Source organism: Lutra lutra, chromosome 7 (genome assembly GCF_902655055.1).
Source record: "Lutra lutra chromosome 7, mLutLut1.2, whole genome shotgun sequence".
Classification (NCBI taxonomy): domain Eukaryota; kingdom Metazoa; phylum Chordata; class Mammalia; order Carnivora; family Mustelidae; genus Lutra; species Lutra lutra.
The window spans coordinates 62192439-62217565 of record NC_062284.1 but is presented as its reverse complement, the minus strand read 5'-3'; the positions used below and the strand labels follow the sequence as shown (position 1 = coordinate 62217565).

At 51.3% G+C, this 25127-nt stretch overlaps 2 protein-coding genes across 2 annotated transcripts in view; one reads left to right on the top strand and one right to left on the bottom strand.

Moving 5' to 3' along the window:
* Positions 1 to 1759: 1759 nt before the first annotated feature.
* CDAN1 (codanin 1) lies at positions 1760 to 14242 on the top strand. The gene is made up of 28 exons (XM_047738252.1): positions 1760 to 1908; positions 2139 to 2635; positions 2861 to 3064; positions 3260 to 3429; positions 3560 to 3673; positions 3755 to 3833; positions 4236 to 4356; positions 4529 to 4638; positions 5071 to 5163; positions 5872 to 5947; positions 6460 to 6665; positions 6987 to 7107; positions 7243 to 7389; positions 7498 to 7664; positions 7984 to 8071; positions 8293 to 8382; positions 8545 to 8599; positions 8821 to 8954; positions 9030 to 9133; positions 9389 to 9547; positions 9932 to 9995; positions 10190 to 10268; positions 10428 to 10576; positions 11686 to 11793; positions 11923 to 11986; positions 12156 to 12337; positions 12568 to 12675; positions 13442 to 14242. Exons 1-28 carry the CDS (start codon positions 1819 to 1821, stop codon positions 13565 to 13567), a joined length of 3705 nt encoding a protein of 1234 aa, XP_047594208.1. The 5' UTR covers positions 1760 to 1818; the 3' UTR covers positions 13568 to 14242.
* Positions 14243 to 16098: 1856 nt separating this feature from the next.
* Positions 16099 to 25127, bottom strand: part of STARD9 (StAR related lipid transfer domain containing 9) — a 125103-nt gene continuing 116074 nt past the window's right edge. The window contains 7 exon segments of the mRNA XM_047738251.1: positions 16099 to 17612; positions 18150 to 18308; positions 18492 to 18571; positions 18769 to 18971; positions 19144 to 19208; positions 19437 to 19558; positions 19746 to 19863. Of these exon segments, the coding sequence (XP_047594207.1) occupies positions 17511 to 17612; positions 18150 to 18308; positions 18492 to 18571; positions 18769 to 18971; positions 19144 to 19208; positions 19437 to 19558; positions 19746 to 19863 (849 nt within the window). The 3' untranslated portion in view covers positions 16099 to 17510.

Genomic DNA, 25127 nt, shown 5'->3' with positions numbered 1-25127 from the left:
AGGTCATGGTCCCAGGGTCCTGGGATCGAGCCCCGCATTGGGCTCTCTGCTCAGCAGGGAGCCTGCTTCCCCCTCTCTCTCTGCCTGCCTCTCTGCCTACTTGTGATCTCTCTCTCTCTCTCTGTCAAATAAATAAAATATTTAAAAAAATAAAAAATAAAACTGAAGATGAAGTAATGAAACTGCAAGTGCTAAGGGGCGCTTAGGTGGCTTAGTTGGTTAAGCAGGTTAAGTGTCGGACTCTTCCTTTCCCCTCAGGTCATGATCTCAGTGTCCTGGGATTGAGCCCCTTGTCCCATTCCCCGCCGAGTGTGGAGTCTGCTTGAGATTTTCTCTTTCCCAAATAAAATCTAAAAACTGGGTGGCTCAGTTGGTTAAGCGGCTGCCTGGGATGAAGTCCTGCATCAAGCTCCTTGCTTGGGGAGGAGCCTGCTTCTCCCTCTGCCTGCTCTGCCTGACATTCCCCGCTTGTGACACCCCCCCCCACAAATAAATTTTTTTAAAACTAGCAAGTGCTAAGAGTTCCCTCTAAGTCCTTCATTTTTTTTTTAAGATTTTATTTATTTATTTGACAGTGAGCACAAGTAGTTAGACAGGCAGGCAGAGAGAGAAAGGAGAAAGCAGGCTCCCTGCCAAGCAGAGAGGCTGATGCGGAACTCGATCCCAGGACCCTGAGATCATGACCTGAGCCGAAGGCAGAGGCTTAACACACTGAGCCACCCAGGCGCCCGTCCTTCATTTTTGAACATACTTTCTCCTTCTCCACAGGAAGCACTAGTCATTCCTGCTCCCCACCACCCTCTCCTTTCCACCTGTGACCTTCCTTTGAACCAGAGGAACTCTCAGGAGGCACTCACATGGGCACTGCTTCTACCCCACCTTGTATGGTCTGACCTGGAATGTTAGTGCCATCAGTCTTTCCCTGCCTGGTTTCCCCTTCTTATCTCAACTAGTAACAACCTTCAAAGAGCTGCCTATCCCGTGTTAACAAATAAGAGAAATTAAGAAATAACTCAAGCATGTGCCTCTTAACATTTCATCTTGCAGAGCAGTTGAAGTAAGAACCTGGTGTAAGGTAAAGATACAGCTGATTTTGTGCGTACCTGAGGCATTTAAGGGTTGCGGGCTGAGGATTCTAAAAATCGTCCTTGCAAGAATTCTTAGTCTTAAGTGATCAAATGAGGTTAGACGAATTTTATCCTAACTTCTTCAAGGTGGTGACGGTTGAATCTAGAAAACGTAAACTCTTGAGGGGCCGCCCGGGTGGCTAGGTGGGTTACTTTGGCTCACTTAGCTCATGATCTTGGCGACCTGGGGTCCTGGGATCCAGCCCAGAGTCGGGCTCCCTGCTCAGTGAGGAGTCTGCTTCTCCCTCTCCTTCGGCGCTCTCAAAAAAAAAAAAAAAAAAAACCACCAAAACTCTTGAAAGAAATGAGTGTGCTTATCGCAGAAGGCAGGTGTCTCTCCGGAAAGTTGTTCATCTTTACCATCCATCCGCTCTCCCGGGTCCTCGGTCTCCCGTCATGTCGAGTCCCCACAGGTCGCCCCGCGCGCCCGGGCAGCCGGAGCTGGGCCTCGCCGACCGCGGTTCGGCTCTACTTGGCGGGCCACCGGCCTATGGTCCCGAGGCGCGGAGCCGGCTGCGGGCCTGCCCGAAGGCCTGAGCCCGAACTCAGCCCGGGGAAGCCCCGGCTCCGCCCCTCTGCCCCGCCCCTCCACCCAGCGGCCCAACGGTCGCTCTGTCGGCCTGCTCCGCCCTCACAGGCCGCCCGTGGCGCGCCGGCGCCTGCGCAATCGCATTCAAGCGCCCGGACCGGGATGGCGGCCGTTTTAGAGTCGCTGCTGCGAGAAGAGGTGTCGGTCGCAGCGGCGGTGCGGTGGATCGCTCGCAGCACCCAGAGTTCCGAGGTAACAGCCCCTGCACACTCCCGGGCCTGACCGGAATCTGCTTTCTGCGTAGATACCATCCCTCAGGTTCCTTTTCTCTAGGGTGCCTGACTGTCAGCGCGGGCCGAGTGCGCTCCAACTAGGTAGGGGCCGCTGTCCGGGCCGCCCGCCTCAGCGTGCCCTGCGGTCCCGGCTGCTCGTGGCGCCGGGCTGGCCGCTGACCCTCTCATCCTTTCCCGCTTCTCCCTCAGGATGACCCCGGGGAGGCGGCCGCGCTGAGCTCCCTCCGGCCACTGCGGAAGGAATTCGTGCCGTTCCTGCTGAACTTCCTGAGGGAGCAGAGCAGCCGCGTCCTCCCGCAGGGCCCCCCAACCCCCGCTAAGGCCCCGGGCTCCTCGGCAGCTCTGCCAGGGAGGCCGGGGGGCCCGCCGCGGGGCGGCCGCGGGGCGCGCAGCCAGCTCTTCCCTCCGACCGAGCTTTCGAGCGCCGCCGCCGCCGCCGCCGAGGCCCCTTCGGCCCGCCGCGGGGGCAGGAGGCGGGGCCCGGGGCCGGGCCGCGAGCGGGGAGGCCGCGGCCCTGGGGGCCTGGAGGAGGGAGTCGGTGGAGAGAGTCAGCCTTGGGCTGGGGGCCGGAGGTCCAGGGGCTCTGGCAGCCCCGGCAGCCCCAGCCTCGTGCGCTCTGATCCGCCAAACCTCAGCAACCTGGAGGAGTTCCCTCCCGTAGGCTCGGTGCCCCCCGGCCCTGCAGGGTGAGAATCAGCCCTCCCCCATGAGCGGGGTGGCACGAAGGTTGTGCGAGGGGAGTCAGGAAATTAGGGCAGGGCGCTCCGCAGTTGAGCGTGGGAATGGCCGGAAGGTTGGGGGTGAGATAACCATAGTGAGGGACATTTTGCAAGCGGCCCCCGCCCTTGAGGCGGTGGAGGGGGACATGTTTGAAGATAGGAATTTGAGAAAAACCTGTGGCCACTTAGCAGGACGAAGCCTTCACGCAGGATCAATCCAACTCCGGTGAGCGAAGAGCGGTCACTCTCCAAGCCCAAGACCTGCTTCACCTCACCCCCAATCAACTGTGTCCCCAGTTCCCAACCCTCAATCCCGGACACTAGCCCTTGGGGCCATGGCCTTCCCCCAGGGTGCCGAAGTCTGCAAGAGGAGCGGGAGATGCTCAGGAAGGAGCGGTATGACCTTGCCACTCCCTGGGTTGTCAGCTTCCTCCCACTGGGGGATCTGAAGGGGTTTTCCCTGAGATTAGTTTGCCCCAGGGAGCCCTGGGTCTATTTCCTGGGCTGTGGGCATCTGCTCTGGAGGAACCGGAGTGTGGCTGTGTGGGGGAAGCTAGGGGAACTGCTCATGACATCTTTCTGTCCCCATAGCTCTAAGCAGCTGCAGCAGTCACCACCTACCACCTGTCCCACCTCAGAATTGGGGCCTCCGCTTCCCAGCTGGTCAGGAAACCTCACAGCTGAATCCGCTGATCCTGCCAGAGTGTCTTCCCGCCAGCGCCTAGAGCTGATAGCCCTCGTCTACTCTTCATGCATTGCCGGTGGGTGGGAGCAAAGGGTGCTGGAGTAGATGCTTGAGAAAGTGTGGGGTAGGAGAAATGGTAAGGTGTGCAGAACTGAGCCTTGGTTCCAAATGGTGCCCAACACCCTGGGGTTTCTTTTTACATCCAGAGAACCTGGTACCAAACCTCTTCCTGGAGCTTTTCTTCGTTCTTCAGCTCCTTACTGCTCGGAGGATGGTGGCCACCAAGGACGGTGACCTTGAACCAAGTCCAGGAGCACCAGGTTAGTGGGCAAGCCTCTTTTTGGAAACGAAGTCTGCAGATGAAACAGTTCTTAACTGACAACTTGGTACTATCCTCCTAGATTCCTTGGAAAGCCCACTGTTCCAGAGTGTCCATGATTGTGTCTTCTTTGCAGTGCAGGTGTTGGAGCGTCAGTTTCAGTGAGTTTCCCTAGCTGAGGCATTTAAGCCTTATTCCCATTGTCCACTTGCTTCTCTGGCCACTTGGGGTAAGTGCTTGTGCTTTCCAAAGGCACAGTGACCCTGGGCCTCTTCCTACATGTAGCCTATCATTTTGTGTCAAGGCTATGAATTTAACCCCTGACAGAATCAAATTGCCCCCTGTAGTCTTGGCATCTACCCTTTGGGTTTGTGTCTGATCTTTCCCTGCTCCCTAGGGGTCTTTCCTGCCCCCCTTGCCTCCAGCATCTTAAGCGCTCTGCCCATGACTTTGCCGTACATACCTGCTCCATGTTCCCGATGATGTGCTCTGTGGTGCACAGGTGCCTGCTTCCTATTTGCAGTGCATCCCCTTCTCAGTCAGATGCGCTCTTGTCCCTGTAGGGTTCTTTCCTACCTGGACAAAGGGACCTTGAAGCTCTTGGCTGAGAACGAGCGGCTGCTGTGCTTCTCACCTGCTCTGCAAGGCCGCCTCCGGGCTGCCTATGAGGGCAGTGTTGCCAAGGTAGGGACCCTGCCTAGCCTGGACCTCACCTTCCCCAGCCTCATCCTTCAGGCAGCCTGGCACCCACCACCCTACTTGTCATGTGGGCTAACTCTGGGCAGAAATGCGGGGGTGAAGTTTTCTGAGCACGACCTGTGAGGGTTCCATCCCTAATGTCACTCCCGTATTTTAGGTCTCTCTGGCGATGCCACCCTCTGCTCAAGCTGTCTCCTTTCAGCCAGAAACAGACAATCGTGCCAACTTCTCCAGTGACCGAGCCTTTCATACTTTTAAAAAACAGAGGTGATAAGAAAAGGGAACTTTGGGGAGGGAACGAGGCGGCATTTTCTCTGGGATAGGCAGCCTATGTTGTTTTCATAGAAACTAGGAGTTTGGCACTAGCAGGTGGTAGGTTAGCACCACTGGGCCCTTCCCTTCCAACCATCAGAATGGCCTTCAAAATGAACCTTCATTTTGTTTCCTGTGGTGGACTTGAACCTCCAATTTTAGCAGCCTTCTCACAGGTGTATGACTTTAGTCACGGGGTTCTCCAATAAGAAAGAATCGGATTTTGCTGTGCACCAGGGTCTGTGAGCCCTTTGGCATGCTGCCACTGGGTCTGCAGCGTTCTCGTCATCTAGAGAACTTTGGAGAGGAAAAGCTAGAGAAGAGCGCTCCTGGTAGTCGGTGAGGTCAGCCGTGTCTCTGTTGATCAGGCATTCTTGTGCCCATCAGGGACGTGTTTTTTGAGGTGCTTCGAGAGTGGGAAGATCGGCACGAGGAGCCTGGCTGGGATTTTGAGAAGGGCTTGGCAGCAGGATCAGGTAGGTGCTCCCACACCGGTCACCTTGTCTCTCTCTTGCTTCTGGCAGTGGGCAGCTTAGTAGTGTTCTGGTAGCTGACTGGAGGGGGGGTCTTCCCCGACCCCTAGCCTGCAATTACCTTCTGTGCTCCTTCATCTCTAGTTACGGGCAGCTTTGGCCCAACTCAGAAGGGATTTGTTTGGCTAGCTCCTTGCACTCAGACGTGACCCAGACTTGTTCTGTGATGGCTAATGTCTAGTTAAGTGCAAAACCCTTTCTCCAGATTGCTTGAGTGATGGAGTACTTGGCCCAAGTCACTGGTTAGACCGTTTCCAACTTCCCATTTTCTCCATCATGGAGTTCAGCAGTTCTGAGGACTTCGCATAGTGAGATGAGGTGCAGAGAGAGTATCCTCTGTCCAGGGATTTGCCTTCCACTTGGGTCATGAAACTCACTGGAGCCCAGTGTAGACTGAAGATGAGAGGGGTGGTACTATTTCTTGTCAGGTTAAGTGTATCTGTAGCCTTGAGGGATGCTGGTGCTGAGGAAGGAAGGTGTCCCTTACCTGTTACCGTGAGGTGTACTTACCTGTTACCTTGTGCTGGCCAGCTCTGGCCAAGGTCTGCTTGGGCCCCTGGTAAAGGACTGAAGAGCCCAAGGATTAGCTCGTTCTCTCAGACTTCTGCACCCTTCCTCCTTCCCTCACATTCTGTTCCTGCCTCTTACTCCTCAGAGCCATGATGGGTCAGCTCTCTGCAGCCTGCAGTCACAGCCATTTTGTTCGGCTTTTCCAGAAACAACTTCTCCAGGTAATAGCCCCAGCAGGAGATTACAGGGGATCAGTAGGTATTAAAGGCAGCCAAGTAATGACTGGTACTCTGGGATGGGGCGGACAGCCAGACAGGTCCTGGGCTGGACTTTGAACACTTCTGTTCCGTTGGGGGTGGGGGAGCAGTGGCCAAAATCAGGCAGTCGAAGAGGAGCCAGACCCCTCTATCATGAGTCCTGCACGCCCTGCCCGCCTGCAGACTCTCACTACTTCCTTGCGCTCAATTTGTGCTGTGGTAGAGAGAGCACTGGCGCACTACTCGGGCCTGATTTCAAATTCTAGCTCCAGGGACCCTAGGCAAATGTTTCACCTTGCAATTTTAGCTTCTTCACCTATAAACGATATCATCCCTACCTTGAAAAACAGATCTGTTGCACCTGATATGGGGTTGGCATTCCCTAAATGTTCGTTCATTCTGCCCTATTTTGTTCAGTCCTCCTTTCTGGAAAAACTTAGGGGTTTTTTATTTGTCTCCTCTTTCCTCTGCCTCAGATGTGTCAGAGTCCTGGTGGCACTGGGGGCACTGTCTTGGGGGAGGCTCCGGATGTATTAAGTATGCTTGGAGCGGACAAGCTGGGGCGGTTGCGGCGCCTGCAGGAAAGGCTTGTGGCCCCTCAGAGCAGCGGGGGACCCTGCCCACCCCCCACCTTCCCAGGCTGTCAGGGCTTCTTCAGGGACTTCATCCTGAGTGCCAGCAGGTAAAGGTCCCCTGTGTCTTGCAGGGAGTGGGGCTAGGGCCAGGAGAGGTTTGTCTTTCGAGAAGGGCAACAGTTGTCTCTCTCTTTGCCTGGAATCTAACAGGGTGGGACTAGGCAATGGCCGGGCTCCTTGCAGCTCACACTTCTGCCTCTGTTTCCCTTCTCATTCTTTTACCCATGTAGGTAACCTCACTGTTCCTTTGCCTCCCCTCTGTACCCCACTGTGCCTTTCTGTCTGCAGCACCTCTTCTCTATTCTGGGTCTTTCTATACCTCTGCCAGTCTCTCTTTTTTTTTTTTTTTTTTTCCCCTTTCTTTCTAGCTTCCATTTTAATCAACATCTCATGGACAGTCTGAGTTTGAAGATCCGGGAGCTTAACAGCCTTGCCCTGCCCCAACCTGAGCCTAGCGATGAAGATGGGGAGTCAGACGTGGACTGGCAGGTTAGAAAGCAGAATGAGGAAGAATATAGGGTTCTGACCTAGGAGGGAGGGGCTGTTTTCAAGAATTTATGACAGATTCATAATTATTCTAGAAGCCCTATGCTTAGGACCTTTTACTTCCCTGATCCCTTGCAGGGTGAACGGAGGCAGTTTGCCATGGTGCTGCTCAGCCTGAGGCTTCTGGCTAAATTCCTGGGCTTTGTGGCTTTCCTGCCATACCGGGGGCCTGAGCCACCCCCAACCCGTGAGCTCCAGGACTCCATTCTGGCCCTGAGGAGCCAGGTGAATGGGGGCTCTGGTAAGGAGGGCTGAGAGGGGCCCCAGAGTCCTGGAGTTGGAGGGCATGTCTGGCCCCCAGCCTCATCCACTGATTGAGCCCTGCCCTGCCAGGTGCCGCCGGCCCTGGACGTGCGGGCTCTGCTGCAGCAGGGGTTGCGGGCCCGCCGAGCCGTGCTCACCGTGCCCTGGCTGGTGGAATTCCTTTCCCTCGCTGACCACATCGTGCCCCTACTGGACTATTACCGCAGCATCTTCTCTGTCCTGCTGCACCTGCACCGGTGAGTGTAGTGAGGCAGGGCTAGCGCCGAGGGCACTGCCAGGAAGGAGGCCACATAGCCCAGGCCAAGGCTGATCCCCAGGGGAGATGCAGGCTCGGGTCCACGGCAGAACCGGGGAGGTTCCTTGCACTTCAGTTGGACCTTTTTGACTCCTCCTGTGGCCCAGCTGAGAGGGAATACAGATCTGGGAAAGGGCGGTGAGATCCTGCTCGCCTGCATGACAGCGGTCTCCTCTGGGCTGCTTTTGAGAATTACCTTCCCTGTGATAGCTTTCTTTTACTCCCTTCCATTTCTTTCTTGGTCCCAATGTTCCTGCTAGGAGCTTGGTCTTGTCAAAGGAGAGTGAAGGGGAGATGTGTTTCCTCAACAAGTTGCTGCTGCTAGCTGTCCTGGGCTGGCTGTTCCAGGTTAGTGGAGTGAGGGAAGATCCAGATTAGGGAAGGGAGGTAGCCAGTGTGGTGGGAGCTGGGGAGTGGGAGGATATCTGAGTCTGATTGAGGTCAGACTCAGAAGATGGAGGGTGGAGGGGGGTGGGAATCCCATGGTTTTGGAGGAAGGTGGCTTTGCTCCTGGAGCCACGAGGTCTGTAGTGCAGACTGCAGCTTGCACTGCCCTGATCTTCTGTCAGATTCCCACAGTCCCTGAGGACCTATTCTTTCTGGAAGAGGGTCAGTTGGATGCCTTGGAGGTGGATACAGTAGCTTCAGAGCTTGGGTTGGTGAGTGTTGCGGTCCTGCCAGAGCCGTGGGGGTGGAAGGAATAAAGGAGGCAGGCAGGCTGGGAGTTCTAGAGTAACTGTCTTCCTCGACTGTCCCATTTCTGGCACAGTGGGAAGGAAGAGAAACCTGCCTCCTTAGCTCTGCTCTGTTCTCTCCCCAAGGATGGCATGCCCGTGGTGGACCAGCACCTGCTCTACACCTGCTGCCCCTATATTGGTGAGGATACTGATGCTCTGCCGCCCAGGGTCCTCAGTCCTTGGCCTGTCCCTTTATGAGTACCCAGCAGACATCCTGTAGGCCTCACAGCTGAACACGTTGTTTTCCTTAGGCATTCCCCGGGTGCCTCAGCCACTTTACTCCACAAATACTTAAAGCCCAATATGCCTGGGAGGGTAGGGGTGGCTCTGGAACTAAGCACTCGGGCTTCCCTGATGCAGGAGAGCTCCGAAAACTGCTCGCATCCTGGGTGTCGGGTAGCAGTGCAAGGAGTGGGGGCTTTGTGAGGAAGATCACTCCCACCACCACCACCGGCCTTGGAGCCCAGCCTCCCCGGACCAGCCAGGGGCTGCAGGTGAGGGGCTGGGTGGAGGCAGGGAGCGCCGGGAGGGAAAGAGAAAGGAAACAACCCAATGTTCCCTCCCCACAGGCACAGCTGGCCCAAGCCTTTTTCCACAACCAGCCGCCCTCCCTGCGCAGGACTGTGGAGTTTGTGGCAGAGAGAATTGGCTCTAACTGTGTCAAACACATCAAGTGAGCGAGGGTTGAGAGGGTTGGGAAGGCAGATCCAGGGAGGGGTGCGGGCTCATTCCCTCACGTGTTCCCCCTTTTAAATCTCCTAACGTGTTGCCAGTCTGAGGCAAGTTAGCTTGAGGGGAAGGATGTGGTGGGGAGGTTCAAACTGCTAACGTTCTTTGAAGTTAGTTCTGACCAGATTTCCTTGAATTTGTAGCCCCTTTCTGATTCAGCTCCCTCAGCTACCTCCAAGCCTCTCTGTCCCTGCTGCAGGGCCACGTTGGTGGCAGATCTGGTGCGCCAGGCTGAGTCGCTTCTTCAGGAGCAGCTGGTGACACAGGGACAGGACGGAGGAGATCCAGCCCAGCTGTTGGAGATCTTGTGTTCCCAGCTGTGCCCCCATGGGGCCCAGGCATTGACCCAGGGGCGGGAGTAAGAGATACCGGTCTACTTGGACCCTCATCCCCACTCTCAGCTTTTCTTTTTCTGCCTTTTTCACACACTTTTATTCCATGTGCTCTCCAAACCACCCCCCACCTTGTTCTTTTGCTTCTCTGTAGGCTTGTATCTTGAGCTTTAGGACCCAACGTCCGAAGTTGAATTTGGAAGAGAGGGGGTTGGGTGTCCCATCCCCCCCAGCATCAGGGATCAGGGTGGGCTCAGGACTGACAGTGCTTCTCTTACCCCCACCCCACCCTACCGTACCCTCCACAAGGCAGGGCCATCCTGGTACAGGGGATGGGTGCCCTTGGCCTTTCCTTCTGTGAGCCAGGCTGAAATCTCTAGCCATCACTGAAAGCCTCTGTTTCTTTTCAGGTTCTGTCAGAAGAAAAGTCCTGGGGCTGTACGGGCACTGCTTCCCGAGGAGACCCCAGCAGCTGTAAGTAGGGAGGAGGCCGAGAGCCTGCACACTAGTGTCTGGTGGTGGGAGAGTGTGCCGCGGGCTGTGCGTGTGTGAGGCTGCTGGTGGCGGGTGGGCCCGTGCGTTGGTCCCAGCCTTGGGTGCGCCTTGCGTGTTCATGTCATCTGCAAGCTTCCCTGGGCCTCTGACACTGCAGTTCTTCTGGGTCACAGGTTCTAAGCAGCGCAGAGAACATTGCTGTGGGGCTTGCAACAGAGAAAGCCTGTACTTGGTTGTCAGCCAACATCACAGGTAAGGTCTGGGCTAGGGGAGGGCTGGCCAGGTTCTTCCAAAGTGGACTGGCATAAAGTGTGAGGCCCTTGGGGAGATGGAACACCAGGCAGCTGGAAACAGTGCTGGGCATGTGTTGGCGTGGTGTGACCCCTTTTCTGTTCTCCCTTTGACCTGCAGCACTGATCAGGAGAGAGGTGAAGGCGGCAGTGAGTCGCACACTTCGAGCCCAGGGTCCCGAAGCAGCTGCCCGGGGGGAGCGGAGGGGCTGCTCCCGAGCCTGTGAGCACCATGCTCCCCTCCCCTCCCACCTCATCTCCGAGATCAAAGTACACAGCTCCCCTCCTCCCTGCGCCCCTCCCCTCTGCCCTCTCCCCGCTTTTTTCCTGGTCTCCCTCCTTCCTCGCGTCCGCTGCAGTGTTTCGTGTAGCTGCTTTCTGTGTTGTGCAGCTAGTCCAGTGTCCATCATGACAATGGGGTTCGGTGGGGCAGAGCTGAACTGAACGGTTTTCCTCATTGCTCTTCTCGGACTTCTGGTACTTGAGTCACCCGAAAGGAGAAGCAGGCAGATGGGAAAGTTTGGGAGGGGCTGCATATTACACAGGTGCCGATGGGAGCCTGGTCACGAGGGCCTGTCTGGTATTAACAGGTAGGAAAGTCTCTAAGGGGCAGTTACCTGCTTTTGGGATCAGATTTCAGTAATGTTCTCCTCTGTGGGAGGTGATGCTTATTTAGTTACAGATGATAAGGATAAACTACCATTGCTCTCAATCTGAAAAATTTAGAGCGTGTCTAGAGTAGGGGTCAGCACACAGCCTTACTTGTTCAGCTATGAATTGCCTAAGGCTGTTCTTGTGCTACAGCAGCAGAGTTGAGCAGTGGGGCAGAGCCTCAACTCTTTACTTATTGGTAGGGCAAAGATTAGGACTAGGGCTAAGGAGGAATGACTAAAGATGGAGAGTATCCGGGAGGGAGAAGAAAAGGCTAAATGACCATTAGCTACTGGTTTTCTCTACTGAAACCGGACTTTCTCGAGAAGATGAACAGAGAAGCCTGAGAGAGAGAAAATCCACCATGTATGGAGCAGGACAGCTCCCCTAAGTACTTGCCAAGTCAGGCGCTCTCTGGGAATTGGCTAGGTTCGCCTTTCTCTGAAGACGAGGGACATCTCAAGCTCAGGCAGCATGTTGTTCCTCGGCTGACCTGCTCCCACTCCTCATCTGTTGGCGTCCACGTGGTTGCTTCTCCCAGCTGTGCGGTCCCAGCCGAGCCCCAGGTCTAAGGCACCTTGACCCCGCCACTTCATCCAGGGGCCGTCTTCCTTTTCCTTCTGCCTCTTTCCACTGGCCGATCCCTGCCCCAGGCCACGTTCTCTGTGGCCTCCCAGGTGCCAGCCGGGTATGCAGTCTCACTCTGCTTCCACCCCTGCTGTCTCCAGGATGTGCTGTCTTTGGCTGTGGGCCCCCGGGACCCTGAGGAAGGAGTTTCTCTGGACCATCTGGAGCAGCTCCTGGGCCAGCTGGGCCAGACACTGCAGTGCCGCCAGGTGAGCCACAGCGGGACGCTCCGCTGGGTGTCCTTGTCCGGTGTCCATGAACCGGAGCTGCAGTGGCTTGGGGCTGCAGCTGTAAGGACGGTGCTAACGCCCGGGGTTTTCCCTGCCTCTTCCCCACAGTTCCTGTGCCCGCCTGCCGAGCAGCATCTGGCAAAGTGCTCTGTGGATCTAGCATCCCTCCTTGGTATGACTCCTTTCCATGACCTCTCACTCTTGCCAGATCCCCCGGATCTTGGGGCTGGGTACAAGCAAGATTAGACACACATGGAGCTTTGTTTTCTTCTTCCTCCCAGGGGCCGGCTAGGGGACCCTACCTCTGTCTCTTAAAGCTGGGCTTTCTTCTCTTCCCATAGTGGCAGACCACATACCTGTCCTCGGGCCCCCATCACCCCGCGGGCTAGAGAGAGGGCAGGCTCGAAGGCTCCTGCACGTGCTGCTCTCCTTGTGGAAGGATGACTTTCAGGTGCCAGTTCCACTGCAACTGCTGCTGAGCCCAAGAAATGTGGGGCTTCTGGCAGACACTCGGCCAAGGGAGGTGAGCCAGCAGACCGGGGGCAGTCGGGCTCCTTAGCCCTCTGCAGTCCTATTCTAACCCCACCACCATGGCCGGGGTTCCTTTACTCCCCTTTTCTGGCAGTGGTGCTCAGTTTCTTTGACACCCTAGCGTGGGCTCCAGGTGGCTTCTTTGGCAGTTGTCTGTCCTCTGGATCAGTCAAGGTTGCTGTGTGTTCCTAGCCACCCTGACCTCCTCCGTATGTGTTACAGTGGGACCTGCTCCTCTTCTTGCTCCGGGAGCTGGTAGAGAAAGGGCTTATGGGACGGACGGAGATAGAGGCCTGCCTGGGCAGCCTCCGTGATGCCCAGTGGCCAAAGGTAAGGAGTTCTCATCTCCTCATACCTGGACAGAGAACGGGTGTCATATGCCCTTTTATCCTGAAATGAGGCAAGTGATGGGGCCCAGGCATTCTTTAGATCTTCCCAAAGCTCGATGGATTTTGTCAGGTATCTTCAGGACCACCCTGAGATGATGTGGGGGGAGGGAAGAGGGAAGGCAGGTAGGTAGTTGGAAAGCAGCGTGGTACCGTGAGTAGTTTTAAAAATCAGAATAACCTAGATTTTAATCTCAGCTGGTACTTAATGTTATTGTGATCTAGGGCAGAATGATTTATACCTCCTATGGTTTGTCAAGATGAAACATGGTGGTGGTGAGGTACTCCGTGGTGGAGTCTGCTGTCAGATTTCACTCACCCTGGTGTAACTTGAACGTCCCAGAGTACTCCTGGGAAAACGGGTCATATCCATTTCAGTGTAGAAGGCAGGTGGGAAAAAATAAGGTTGTCTACTCGCTGGTTAGCCGGGCTTGATATTGGATATTGCCTTTTATTTATTTCACAGAGATCACAAGTAGGCAGAGAGGCAGGCAGAGAGAGAGGGGGAAGCAGGCTCCCTGCCAAGCAGAGAGCCCGATGCGGGGCTCGATCCCAGGACCCTGGGATCATGACCTGAGCTGAAGGCAGAGGCCCTAACCCACTGAGCCACCCAGGTGCCCCTGGATATTGCCTTTTAGTAGAAAGATTGTATCATCCAGAATTATATGTCAGTCAGTGTTGTCTGTCTGTCGTCTTTCTGCTTATTCCAGGACTTCTCTGAGGAATTAGCGACACTGTTCCACCTGTTTCTAGCTGAGCCTCATATGCCAGAACCCCAGCTAAGAGCTTGTGAGTTGGTGCAAACAAACCGGGGAACGGTGCTGGCCCAGAGCTAGGGCTCGGAAGCAGCCATGTCTTGGGTGTCTGACCAGAACCCCGGAATCCCGGCTGACTGTGCCTCAGGAGGAGGCCCCAGGCCCCCCTCCGTGTGCTCACTGCTGACCCTTGCTGAGGAAGGAGTAGCTGAGTCTGTAGTCAGGCCTTCTGCTCACGTGTGAAGGAAGTATGGGGCTGCCTGGCATCCCACCGACTGCAGGCTCACCACCCGAGTCCTAGAGGAAGGAGGAGGGTTCGCCTGATTGAGGATTATGAAGGCAAAGCCTAGAGACTCCAGTCCTGGAGCCGAAGAGTTGGCATTTATTATTTGGATTAAATGACATGTATGGGCTTGATGACCCAAGACTTGAGCCCCATTTGCTGCTACCCCAGCGTCCCTTAAAACTTTGTGGTTTGGAAATCATGACAGAGGCAGATGACTTCTGCTTAACTTGTGGGGAAAGTTAAAACATGAATCTTGGGAGTCGACATTTTCTTACCATCAGGAGCTGGACTGCTGCCATCTTCTTAAAAATGCACAACATGGGAGGTGGGGCTGACCCGCCAGAAACCCAGCTTTTGCCCTGCACCTTCTCTGCCTTCAGCCCTGTACAGGTATTAACTCTCAACCGTAGCTCCATCCAGGGGCCAAGCACAGGGCAGAACATTAGAGCTTTTTAAAATAAACTTTTATCAAAGGGTTTCTGTCTAGTTATTCTCACCTGACTCTTCCCTTTAGCAGGCTGCAAAGTCCCAGGTGGGCTTGAAGGTGGGCACAACAGAGTAGAGCTGTACTAATGGCCTGGCCACTTAGCAGTGCCTAAATGTTCCATCCTGTTGGAGCCTGGGGCCCTGTTACCTCCTTGCCAACGGTAGCGACTTCTATATATCTCCCTATAAGGTTAAGTTAATATGCAAAGTCTCCACTCACCAGCCACTCCCTAACAAACTAGATGGCGGGGCAGCTCTTGTCACGCTTGTTTTGTTGGGGGGGGGGGGGGGAGTGTAGACTGATTTGGCTCAGGAGTATTTTGTGTGTCTAATTGATCCACTGATTTTGACAAAAAAGCACTACCTTGGTAATGTGCATGAAGTTCACTTGTATAAAATTCATGGTCTTTCTGCATCAGCAGCACAGAGAGGTTCAGGCTGTGTTGGAGGAAGGAGACTCCGTGAACCCTATTAATGTCTTACAAAACTTCTGCCTGCGCATCCATGTGTGTTTCCTGGGGAAAAGCACACAGCTGTCAAAGAGGCGACCCAAGGAAGTGTCAGGTTCTCTGGGCAGAGGGGGCCTGTGATGGCACCTTAGGAAAGCTGGTGGGAAGTCCTTCCTGTCGGCCAGCTGCACAGAAAGATCTCGCTGTCACACCTTGTCTGGGTGCATTCCCTCCCTCTTCTCCCAGTTGCTCCTTTCACAGGTTTTAGCAGCTGAACCTTCCTTCCATAATCTCTTCATTTTTAAAGGCCTTTATCGTTGTTCTTTAAATCCATTTTATACTATAGCAAATTCAGGAGGTGCCAGATGCCTGGGAACCAAAAGAGTTTTAAGAAGGGTTTTATCTTTGTGTGCCTACTAGGTGTGGCTGAACATGAGCACTGTCCTTCGAATCTGACCCCCGAGGTAAGAAGCTACCACTTGAGCTGGGGCAGCTCCCCATGGATGGGACAGGTGGGAGACAAGCCCAGAGCCGCAGGTGCTGGGTTCAAGCCCGCTCAGTTCAGTGCAGCATGGGCCCAATTCAGGAAACTTATCATGGGCCTGTGTGAACCTTAAAGGCCCACTCTCTAGGCAATAAGATAAACTTAGGAATCACAGGCAGCTCAAAAACTAGTGAATGAATTAGGTCCTTTTCTATGTATCTGCTGGCTGTGAATTGTCTAAAACAGTGATTTTCAAAGTGTGGTCCCCAGACCAGCAGCCTCAGGATCACCTCAGACTTCCTAGAAATACAAATGTCTTGGCCCCTGTCCAGGCCCACTCAGAAACTCTGGGGTGTAATGTAACAAGTTCTCCAGGTGATTCTGATGAGCCTGAGAGCCCCCCACATCAAAACCAAAATATGACTTCCTCATGATCATTTAGAGCTGGGGCCCTGGACTACATTGAATGCAACATCAGCCTCAGTTGATATTCTGAGATTCTGACTCAGGCCAGGTGTGAGGCTCTAACGGTAAGGGGAATAGTGTCTGTCACCTCTTAGCGACCCTATGTTTGGATTCCCATTGCCGGCTCTGCCCAGAAGCCCAGAGGTGCTCACCTGTTGAAGAGCTTCCTTCCAGGGGGTTGTGGTCGCGGTTGCGTGGCAGTGACTGCTCTGGTATCCTCTCTCATTTGTATATCTGGGCTACAGCTGGCTACAGTTGGGCAACAGATCAGGTTGTTGTTCAAGCAGAGTTGTGCTGAGCTCATGGGAAGAGCGCGGTATATTTGTATGAACCGTATATCTTCAGACTGGGCCATGAGCAGGTGTTGCTGTCATCATCTTCAGGCTAAATTCTGAACTCAAATGATACAGTAGTCTTCACTAAATGAAAGGACACCATGGACTTCTAATTTACAAGTGTACTCTTTCAATCAATAGTCTTTAAAGATTTATATGAACAGAGATGGGAGTACATAAATAGGGTGTTAAATATACCAAAAAAAAAAACCAGAAAAATACACTTAAAGGCAATTTAAAAAGCCTTCAGTTTTACATAAGTAACAATCTGAGGTAAAAGAAAATCCTGCAAACACTTCTAAAGAAATCTCTGCACTGTACCATACAGAAACCTTTTCACCACATCTTTTCCGACCCCATATGGTCGCCCTCTTCCACCAAAGACTCTGAGCACCAGAACGGAAGATGGGACTCTCTCCCACCCCAACCACTTCCACATCACCATATGGCAAACTCAAAGCTCAAGTTCAGCCAGGCTGAGGTACAAGAAAACCAAGCCCATTCCCCAGCCCCTCCTAGAATAGCCCATCCTACCCCAATAGCAGGATGCCCAAGAGACCACTGAAGGCTGGCACCAAGGCTCTGAGGGAGGTGAGGAATGGAACTGAGTTTCCTCCTAACAAGTCATGTACTACTTCTAGGAGTTCTAGTATCTTCTCTCCAGTCTTCAAAAAGCAACTTTTCAGCTTTTTAAAATTCCTCTTGTGCAGACAGCAGCCAACACCTAGCTGTTCATCCCCACCCCTCCTCAAAGACCTAGAATCCCCTTGATGACCCCAAATCTGTCCAACCTGCTTCTACAGTGGTCTTTCCATTCTGAGCTCTGGAGTGATGGCTCCAAGACTGAGCATTGCTCAATACTTTGAATGAGGCAAAGACCCAAATGTCCTCTCCTGTGAGGGAAAGGAAAAGGGGAAAAAACCAAAAATTAATAATAAAGCATTTTGTAAAAAAACAAAGGAGAAACAATTCTGAATCACTGTTGTGGTTTGTGCAGCTGTTTTTTTAAACCCTTTTTCTGGTTTGCTATTTTCCAACACTCCATCCCTCAGTGGAGGTGAACACTGGAGGCAGATTCCGAGCAGTCCTGGCCAATGGCTGCTTGCTTCCCTCCCTGCCCAAGGGCTGGGCCAGAGCCAGGAAGCATGGTGCCAGAGAGACCTGCCCTTCCCCAGTTCTGCCGGCTGCGTCCAATCCTGGTCTTCAAGCGACTTGTCTGCCACCGGGTCCCAGGGGCAGGAAAGAAAGGTAAGAAGTCCAAAATGGTGAGTTGAGCTTCATTCACTCTGGCCAGCCAGGGCCAAGAGTTCAGGTCCCCTCGCTCTGCAGAGGCCCCAGCTGTCACCCAAGTACTGTTGGGGCTTTGCTGGCCACTCAGCCTGAGTGCTGTCTGCTTGGTCAGCCACAGCCGGTAGCCTCGCCTCTCCTTGCATCCCAGGACAGAGTGATGAGAGCCACCCTATCGTCACTGGCGCATCCTGGGCCTGCGGCTCTGCAGCACCATCTTGACGGTAAGATGCTAACTACCAAGGAAGGAAGCCAGTCTGGCTATCACCAGCGGCTGCTGTTTGATGAAGGAGCTCAGGAGCTGATGGGGAAAGCCTGGTGCGCCAAGTTCTACCTGAAATTAAGCAGAGAGGGAAGTTAAAGGTGTGAACAGATGCGGATGTTCCATTCCTGATGGGCACAAGGAGCCACCCGGGCTGTCGTGATGGGAAAATCTCCTCCGACTGTCTGCAGTTCCAGAGTTTACAGGCCTCTGTGCTCTGCTATTCAGATCTTGGCATGGGCTTCCCCTCCCGCTACTGAAGGTCATGGTGGGGAACTGGGAATAGAGAGGAAAGAAACAGCCCAGGTCATGCTCACTCTGCTCTGCTAAGGCTGCTGCTCCTCCCTTGCCACGACTATCTCCTGAGGACACTGGCAACAGAGAGGCTGAAGGCTGCTGAGCTCTTTGGTGACTGACCAACTTTGCCCCCTCCTGCCTTAATTCCCCACAGACCACCCCCTTACTGTGACCCAAGAAGCCCAAGTCTCTGGCTCTTGGGACATAGGGCCTCGGCACTGAAGGGTGACAAGCAGCTAAAGAGAAAACTCCCGTGGGGTGCCAGGGTCGAACCAAGGCATTCCACGTAGCCAGTCACGCAGGGAGGATCACCTGGGCCAAGTAGATGACTCTGGTAATCTCCTTTCCTTCCACAGTGACAGGCTGTAGAACCCAGGCACTGGGCAGGATCTCCCCTCGGACCATCTCCCTCCTGGGTCTTGGCATGGATGTGTCATAAACAGACTGAGCTGCCATGACAGACAGGTGCCCCTGGGGACAGAGAGTGACAAGGGTCAGACAGGGACAGGCTCCAGTGAAGCCAGCCTCTAAGCTACCATCATGCCTGCCCAAACTTCCTTTGCCCAGAGGTCCTGATGCCCACGATGACGGCCTCTCACAGCACCCCAGCCCAAGTTCTGCCCATAATATCTTTACCATCAGCAAGAAAGGCACCTCTTTGGCTTCCACGCAGACACAGCAGAAATCCCGGGGCTGCTTCAGGCCACACAGGGTGGTATTGCACACCAAGTATACTGGAAGGTCAGGAATGCGGAGAGTCAGGAGGTGTGTGGACAGACTTTCCAGCCCAGAAGCACCCCCAATATCCCATCGTTCTGCAGCCTGAGTGATCTGGAGGTCGTCTGAGCATCTGGCCTCCCAAGAGGGCTGCCTCCAGCCCTGCTCCCTCTGTCCCTAGCCACAGCCCACGGGAAGCCTTCCCCAGGCTCACCCAGGTTGATGCTGTTGGTCACGCGCTGATGCAGCCTTGCTGTCTGGATGGGCTTGTGGTACAGCGGCCACAGGGTCGGATCACTCACAGCTGCCCACACATGAGACAGTGGCTGGGACACCACGCTTGCCCCCAGGAAGCCATGCCGAGTAGAAGAAAACATCTTGTAGTAAAGCTGGACCTCCTGCTCCTCACCCTGATAGCTGGGGAACACCAAGGGTAACGAAGAGGAAGAAGAGGTAAAAACTGGGATCCAGGGTCAGAGTCACAGCTTGGGGTGAGGGACTCAAGGAAGCCAGGGCAGAGAAGGGAAAAGAGAGAGGACAAAAAGGACAGCCAGCAGGCTAGGACAAGACGCTGGGCAAAGGCACTTACTTCCAGCCAGCTGCTGCCTGGCCGCTGAAGAGGTTGTGCAGATTATCTGAGCAAGCAGCCATCACCTGGAGACACAGCGATCACACCCACTTTAGCAGACACAGGACAAACCAGACCCTTGGATTAGCCAGTCACTCCAGCCAGCATGCACCCAATTCCCCTTCTGTCAAGAAGGAGAGCCACCAGCAGCCATGCGGCCCTCAAGTGCCCTGCTCTTTCCCTCTTTTCCCATCCTCCCCACCCAGCACAGGTCTGATAAAGGAACCACGGAGATAAGTGGAACAGTTCCTCACATCAGCAACAGAGAGGTCAATGATGTGCTTGGCCAAGTCCTGATAGGAGGAGGAGAAGCAGGTCCCCAGGCTGGAGAGGCTGGATGGAGAACAGCAGCAGCTGCCCAAGGAGGTTCTGTGGCCTACGATGAATGGGCAGAGGCTGTGAGACGTGATTATCCAGGCATCGGAGCAGCAACAGCCTCCTGAGGGATGGTGACTGGGGGCTGATAACCTCAGGCCAGTGACTCCCTAGGATCTAGGATACCTCAGCCCCCAAAGTCCCCAAACCAGGCAGGTAGCTATGTGCCCTCAGCCTCCTCCACTCACTGTAAGCTAAGCTCTTCCAGGTGGACCCGGCCAGACTCAGGTGACTGTTCCTCACTGTGGAACTGCCCCGAACATCCCCTATCCAGGAGTCACTGGAATCAGGCAAGTTTATGTCCCCCTGCAAAAAAGAAAATGCTCAAGATCAGAGCAAAGGCAGATAAAGAGAAAAGCAGAGCACCAGAAAGCCCGTGCAGAATTATCTCCTCCAACTCTGAACTGTGCCAACAGTTTCCAACATAAAGGCTCAATTGTAAAAGATCTTCCTCGCTGGGATTACAGAAGGCTGGATGCCCCCCCAAGAAGTTGAGAGCAATTGAAACCTGTCCCTGGATGATCTCCCCTTATGCTTCAAACCACAGGTTCAAAGATGGCTTGCAGGAGAGTTCCCGAAAGGAACCAGAACAAACGGAGCTCAGAAGACCCAGCAGAGAGCATCAGTAGGTGTAGGGGTGGGAGTGCCTTCTACCATTGTGGCAACAGGAACGTGGCCATGGCTAGAGCTGGGATTAGTGGGATAGCAAACAAAGCCCAAGCAGAAAGCAGGAGAGGGGGAGGAAAAGCAATGGGCTGTTAGAAGCCTGACCCTGGGGCCTCCACATGCTCTCCACCCTGCCCCGCCACGCCCCATACAGCGGCTAAACCAAAGGTCCTAATTTGGAACCAGATGGGGATGATCCTCTGGATCTGCAATATGTTCCTCCTACCTTCATCTCAGCCAGCAACTCAAGGACATGACCTTGACTCCTGCTGGACCCAACAGGCATCATCCATCTAGAGGCACCAACCTCTATCATCAGTTCTTAACCTGTTGCTACTCTAAGACAAAAAGAGGTGAACACAGACAGTTCCACCTCCATCCTTGCCTCCATTCCTCCTGCTGCAACATTACAAGTGGTCTCTCCTACTTTAGGCGGGTCCCTCTGTCTCAGACTGAGGTCTTGTGCCCTCTTCTTGGGAACTTTCCACTGCTGATCTTCTCCTTCTTCACCTGTTGCCTCTGCCTCACCCTCTTCGCTGAATGCTTCCTATGAGCATTTAAGTATGCAAAACCATTAAAAACCTTCCTCACAGGCGTCTTTGCTCTCCCACCCACAGATATGCTTCTTGAAACAACTGTTACCATTTGCCGTCTCCCACCTTTCACTCCCTTCTGAACCCACTTAAACCTAGCACCTGCCTCACCACTCCGCCAAACAGTAAATCACCCAGGTCCCTGTGACTAGATCTGATCCACAACTCCAGGCCCAATCTTACTCAACCTCTCAGAGAACTTCCATTCAGCCAGCCTCTCCCTTCCACTTGAGATACTCCATTCCTGAGTGCCCTGGACTTCTTCCTGGCTCCCTACCTCTGCAGTGCTCCTTTCCAATTTCCTGGGTTGGCTCACCCTCCACAAACAAAAACTGATACTCTAGGATTCTTTCAAGACTCAGGCCTAGGCCCTCTTTTCTCCCTCAATAATATACTCCTGGGGAATTCCGTCTGCTCCCACTGCTACGCTGATGACTTCCCAAAATAAATACCCATGGACCGATCAATAAATATTGCTGAGTCAACTGGCTGCATATGAAAAAAAAGGTTATATCAGAGACCCATTTCATACATCATGCAAAAATATATGGAGTGAAAGAAAACTTATTATTACTACAGAACAATATAAATTAAAAAAATTATCTCATAGTGGGGCTATGCCTTCCTAAACGGCATGAAACTAAACAGAAGCCATGAAACTAAAGACTGACGAACACTAGGCAACATAAAATTAACATTTTCCTAGTAGTAATAAATGTCATTAACAAAATAAAAACAAACACACGACTCATCTAGGAAATAACCCACTGGTATCTCATATGACACAAACGGGTAATTTCCTTTACATAACAAGGGCCTCCAAAACCAAAAAGACTAACAGCGGGTTTGAGAGGGGGACATATCCAGTGGCCCCGAGCACGAAGACAAAGGGTCTGAAGTACCTTACAAGGCGTGCGATCTCTGACACAAGGGCAGAACTGAACTGCAAGCCAAGACTAAAATGAAGGGTGTATTCTATGCCTCTCACCTTGGCAAAGACTGAAGAAAATAACCTTTAGCACAGTGGGCAGTTATTACTTAAGAGTGTAAACTGGCATACTGTGGAAATATTTACCACGTATTTTAAATTAAAAATGTACATATCCTTTGACCTAGCAAAGAACAGATGTTCTTTCATGTAAGTATAAAAGCAATAAACAACACTTTCAAATATGAACTCAGAGACCCTAGAGAAGGTGCCCGTGAGCCTTTCTGAAGAAATTACAGGGGAGGGATTGCCAGGGTGGACTACAGAATGCTGGGCTAATCACTAGAGGTGAGGAGAGTCCATTTAATCTAGCATAAGAACATCTCAATGCATGCAAACATTATAAACAATGTAGAAATACTGTAAAAAAAAAAAAAGACAAGGTGGAAATACACTGGTTTCCTCATGTTTTATCACCAGGGTGAAAAGAAAACTGCTAAATCTAGTAATAAAGATTATATAAAGATACAAAAGTGATCATGAAAAGAATTTTTTTCAAGACTTCCAGACTATCAGAAAAAAGACACACATATTCACCCTCAATGCAGAGAACATATAAACCACACGATAATAAAAATTTTTTTAGATGTCCATGGGAATATTTATAACAAAAAACCTCAACAAATTAAAAAAATAGAAATCACATTTGTCTGAAATCATACATACTCAAACACACAACAAAAATGCTTAGCAAAATCAGAAAACACAAGAGCCTTTCTACCAAAAAAGTTTTTAAAAACTCTTAACAACTGGGGCACCTGGATGGTTCAGTGAGTTAAGCCTCTGCCTTTGGCTCAGGTCAAGGTCTCAGGGTCCTGGGATCGAGCTCTGCATCCATCAGGCTCTCTGCTGGGCAGGGAGCCTGCTTCCCCCGCCCTCTGCCTGCCTTTCTGCCTACTTGTGATCTCTCTCTCTCTGTCAAATAAATAAATAAATAATTAAAAAAAACAAAACAAAACACAAAACTCAAGAACAACTGGATCAAGGAAGAATTACAAACTGAAATTGCAAAATTATTTAAAAATCGATAAAAATAATTTGTGGGATATAACTAAAGCAGGGCTTGAGTAGAAATTTTTAGCTTTAAATATAAACAATGAAAAATAATAAATGAATGCTATAACAATTATACACCAATAAATTAGATAACTAGATGAAATGGACAAATCACTAGAAAGACAGGAACTACCAAACCTGACTCAAGAAGAAATATAATATTTGAACATTTAATGAGATACTAAATTAGTAAACAAAAAAATTCCCATAAAGAAAATTTCACAAGATCAGCTTCATTAGCTTCAAATCTACCAAACATTTAAAGAATTAACACCAATGCTTCACAAACCCTTCTCAAAAACAGAAGAGGGAATACTTCATAAGTTATTCTGTAAGTCCCTGACACAAAACCCAAGACATCAGAGGTAAATTACAGATAAATATCCCTTATGCATAGAGACACAAAATTGCCAACAAAAATTAGGAGACTGAATCTAGCATCACAGAAAGAGAAATATACACATGACCAAGTATACATTATACATTCCTGGGATATAGTTAGTTCAACATACAAAAATCAATCATGCAATATAACATGTTAATAAAGGAAAAAATCCACACTATCATCTCAATAGATGCAGAAAAGGCATGTGACTAAATTCAACACCTTTTCGTGATAAAAACATTAAACAAGGCAGCTGGGTGGCTCAGTGGGTTAAAGCCTCTGCCTTTGGCTCAGGTCATGGTCTCAGGGTTCTGGGATCAAGCCCCATATCTCTCAGCAGAGAGCCTGCTTCCCACCCCCCTACCCCCGCCGCCTGTTTCTCTGCCTACTTGTAATTTCTGTCAAATAAATAAAATCTTTACCAAAAAAAAAAAAAAAAAAACAAAACAACACTCAACAAACTAGGACTGGAAAAGAATTACCTCTACCTGATAAAGATTATCCACAAAAAACACACAGTTAACATCATACTTAATGGTGAAAGGCTGGATGGTTTTCTCCTAACGTCAGAAACAAGGATGTATACTCTCAGGGCACTTCTATTCAGCATTGAACTGGAGATTCTACTGGGGCAATTAGGCAAGAAAAAAACAACCAAGGCAGATGCTATGAGCTGGTGTACAGAATAACCTAAGGAATCTGCTAGAAAACTATTAGAACTAGTTCAGCAAGTGTACAGGAGACAAGATGAATATACAAAAATCAACTGTATTTCTGTAGAGTAGCAATGAACAAACTGAAAATGAAATTAAGAAAAAATTTAAGAAAAAATTGCCCAGATGGCTTATTTGCCTAAGTGTCCAACTGCTGATTTTGGCTCTGGTTATGATCTCAGAGTCCTGAGATGGAGCCCTACATTGGGCTCAGTGCTCAGTGGGAAGTCTGCTGGGGACTCTGTTCCTCCCCTCCCTCCCTCCCTCTCTCCTTCCCTTTCCCTCTCTCTCAAGTACATAAATAAATCTTTTTTTAAAATTCCATTTATAATAGCATCAAAGGAATAAAATGCTTAAGAATAAATTTAACAAAAAAAAAAATTTCAAAACTCCTACTCTGAAAACTATAAAACACTGCTAAAAGCAAAGAAGTCCTGAATAGAAGGAAAGCCAGCCCGTGTTCATGGATCAAGACATTACTGTTAAGGTGTTTAATACATCCCAAATTGACATACAGAATCACTGCAATCCAAACCCGAATCTCACCTGACTTCTTTGCAGAAATTGATAAGCTGATTCCTAAAATTCACATGGAAATTCAAGGAACACAGAATAGCCAAACAATCTTGCAAAAGAGCAAAGTTGCACACTTTCTGACCTCAAACTTTACTACAAAGTTACAGTAACCAAGACAGTGGAACTGGCATAAGGACAGACATGTGGTTCAATGGGATAAAATTCAGAGTCCAGAAATAAATCCTACACTGATGGTCAGTTCATCTTCGACAAGGGTGCCAAGACAATTCAATGAGCGCAAACAACAGTTGTTTGAACAAATGGTTCTGGGACAACTAGATATTCACATGCAAAAGAATGAAATTTGACCCCTAATTTTGGCTCACTATATACAAATCTTAATTGAAAATGGATCCAAAACCTAAATGTAGAAACTAAAACTATACAACTATTAAAAGAAAATACAGGCATACTGTGGAAATACTGCAGGTCTGGTTCCAGACCACCGGAATAAAGTGAATCAAATGATTTTAGTTTGTTTCCTAGTGCACAAAAAAGTGATGTTTACACTATACTGTAGTCTACTAAGTGTGCATTATCATTATGTCTAAAAATATATATGTAAACCTTAATTAAAAAATACTTTACTGCTT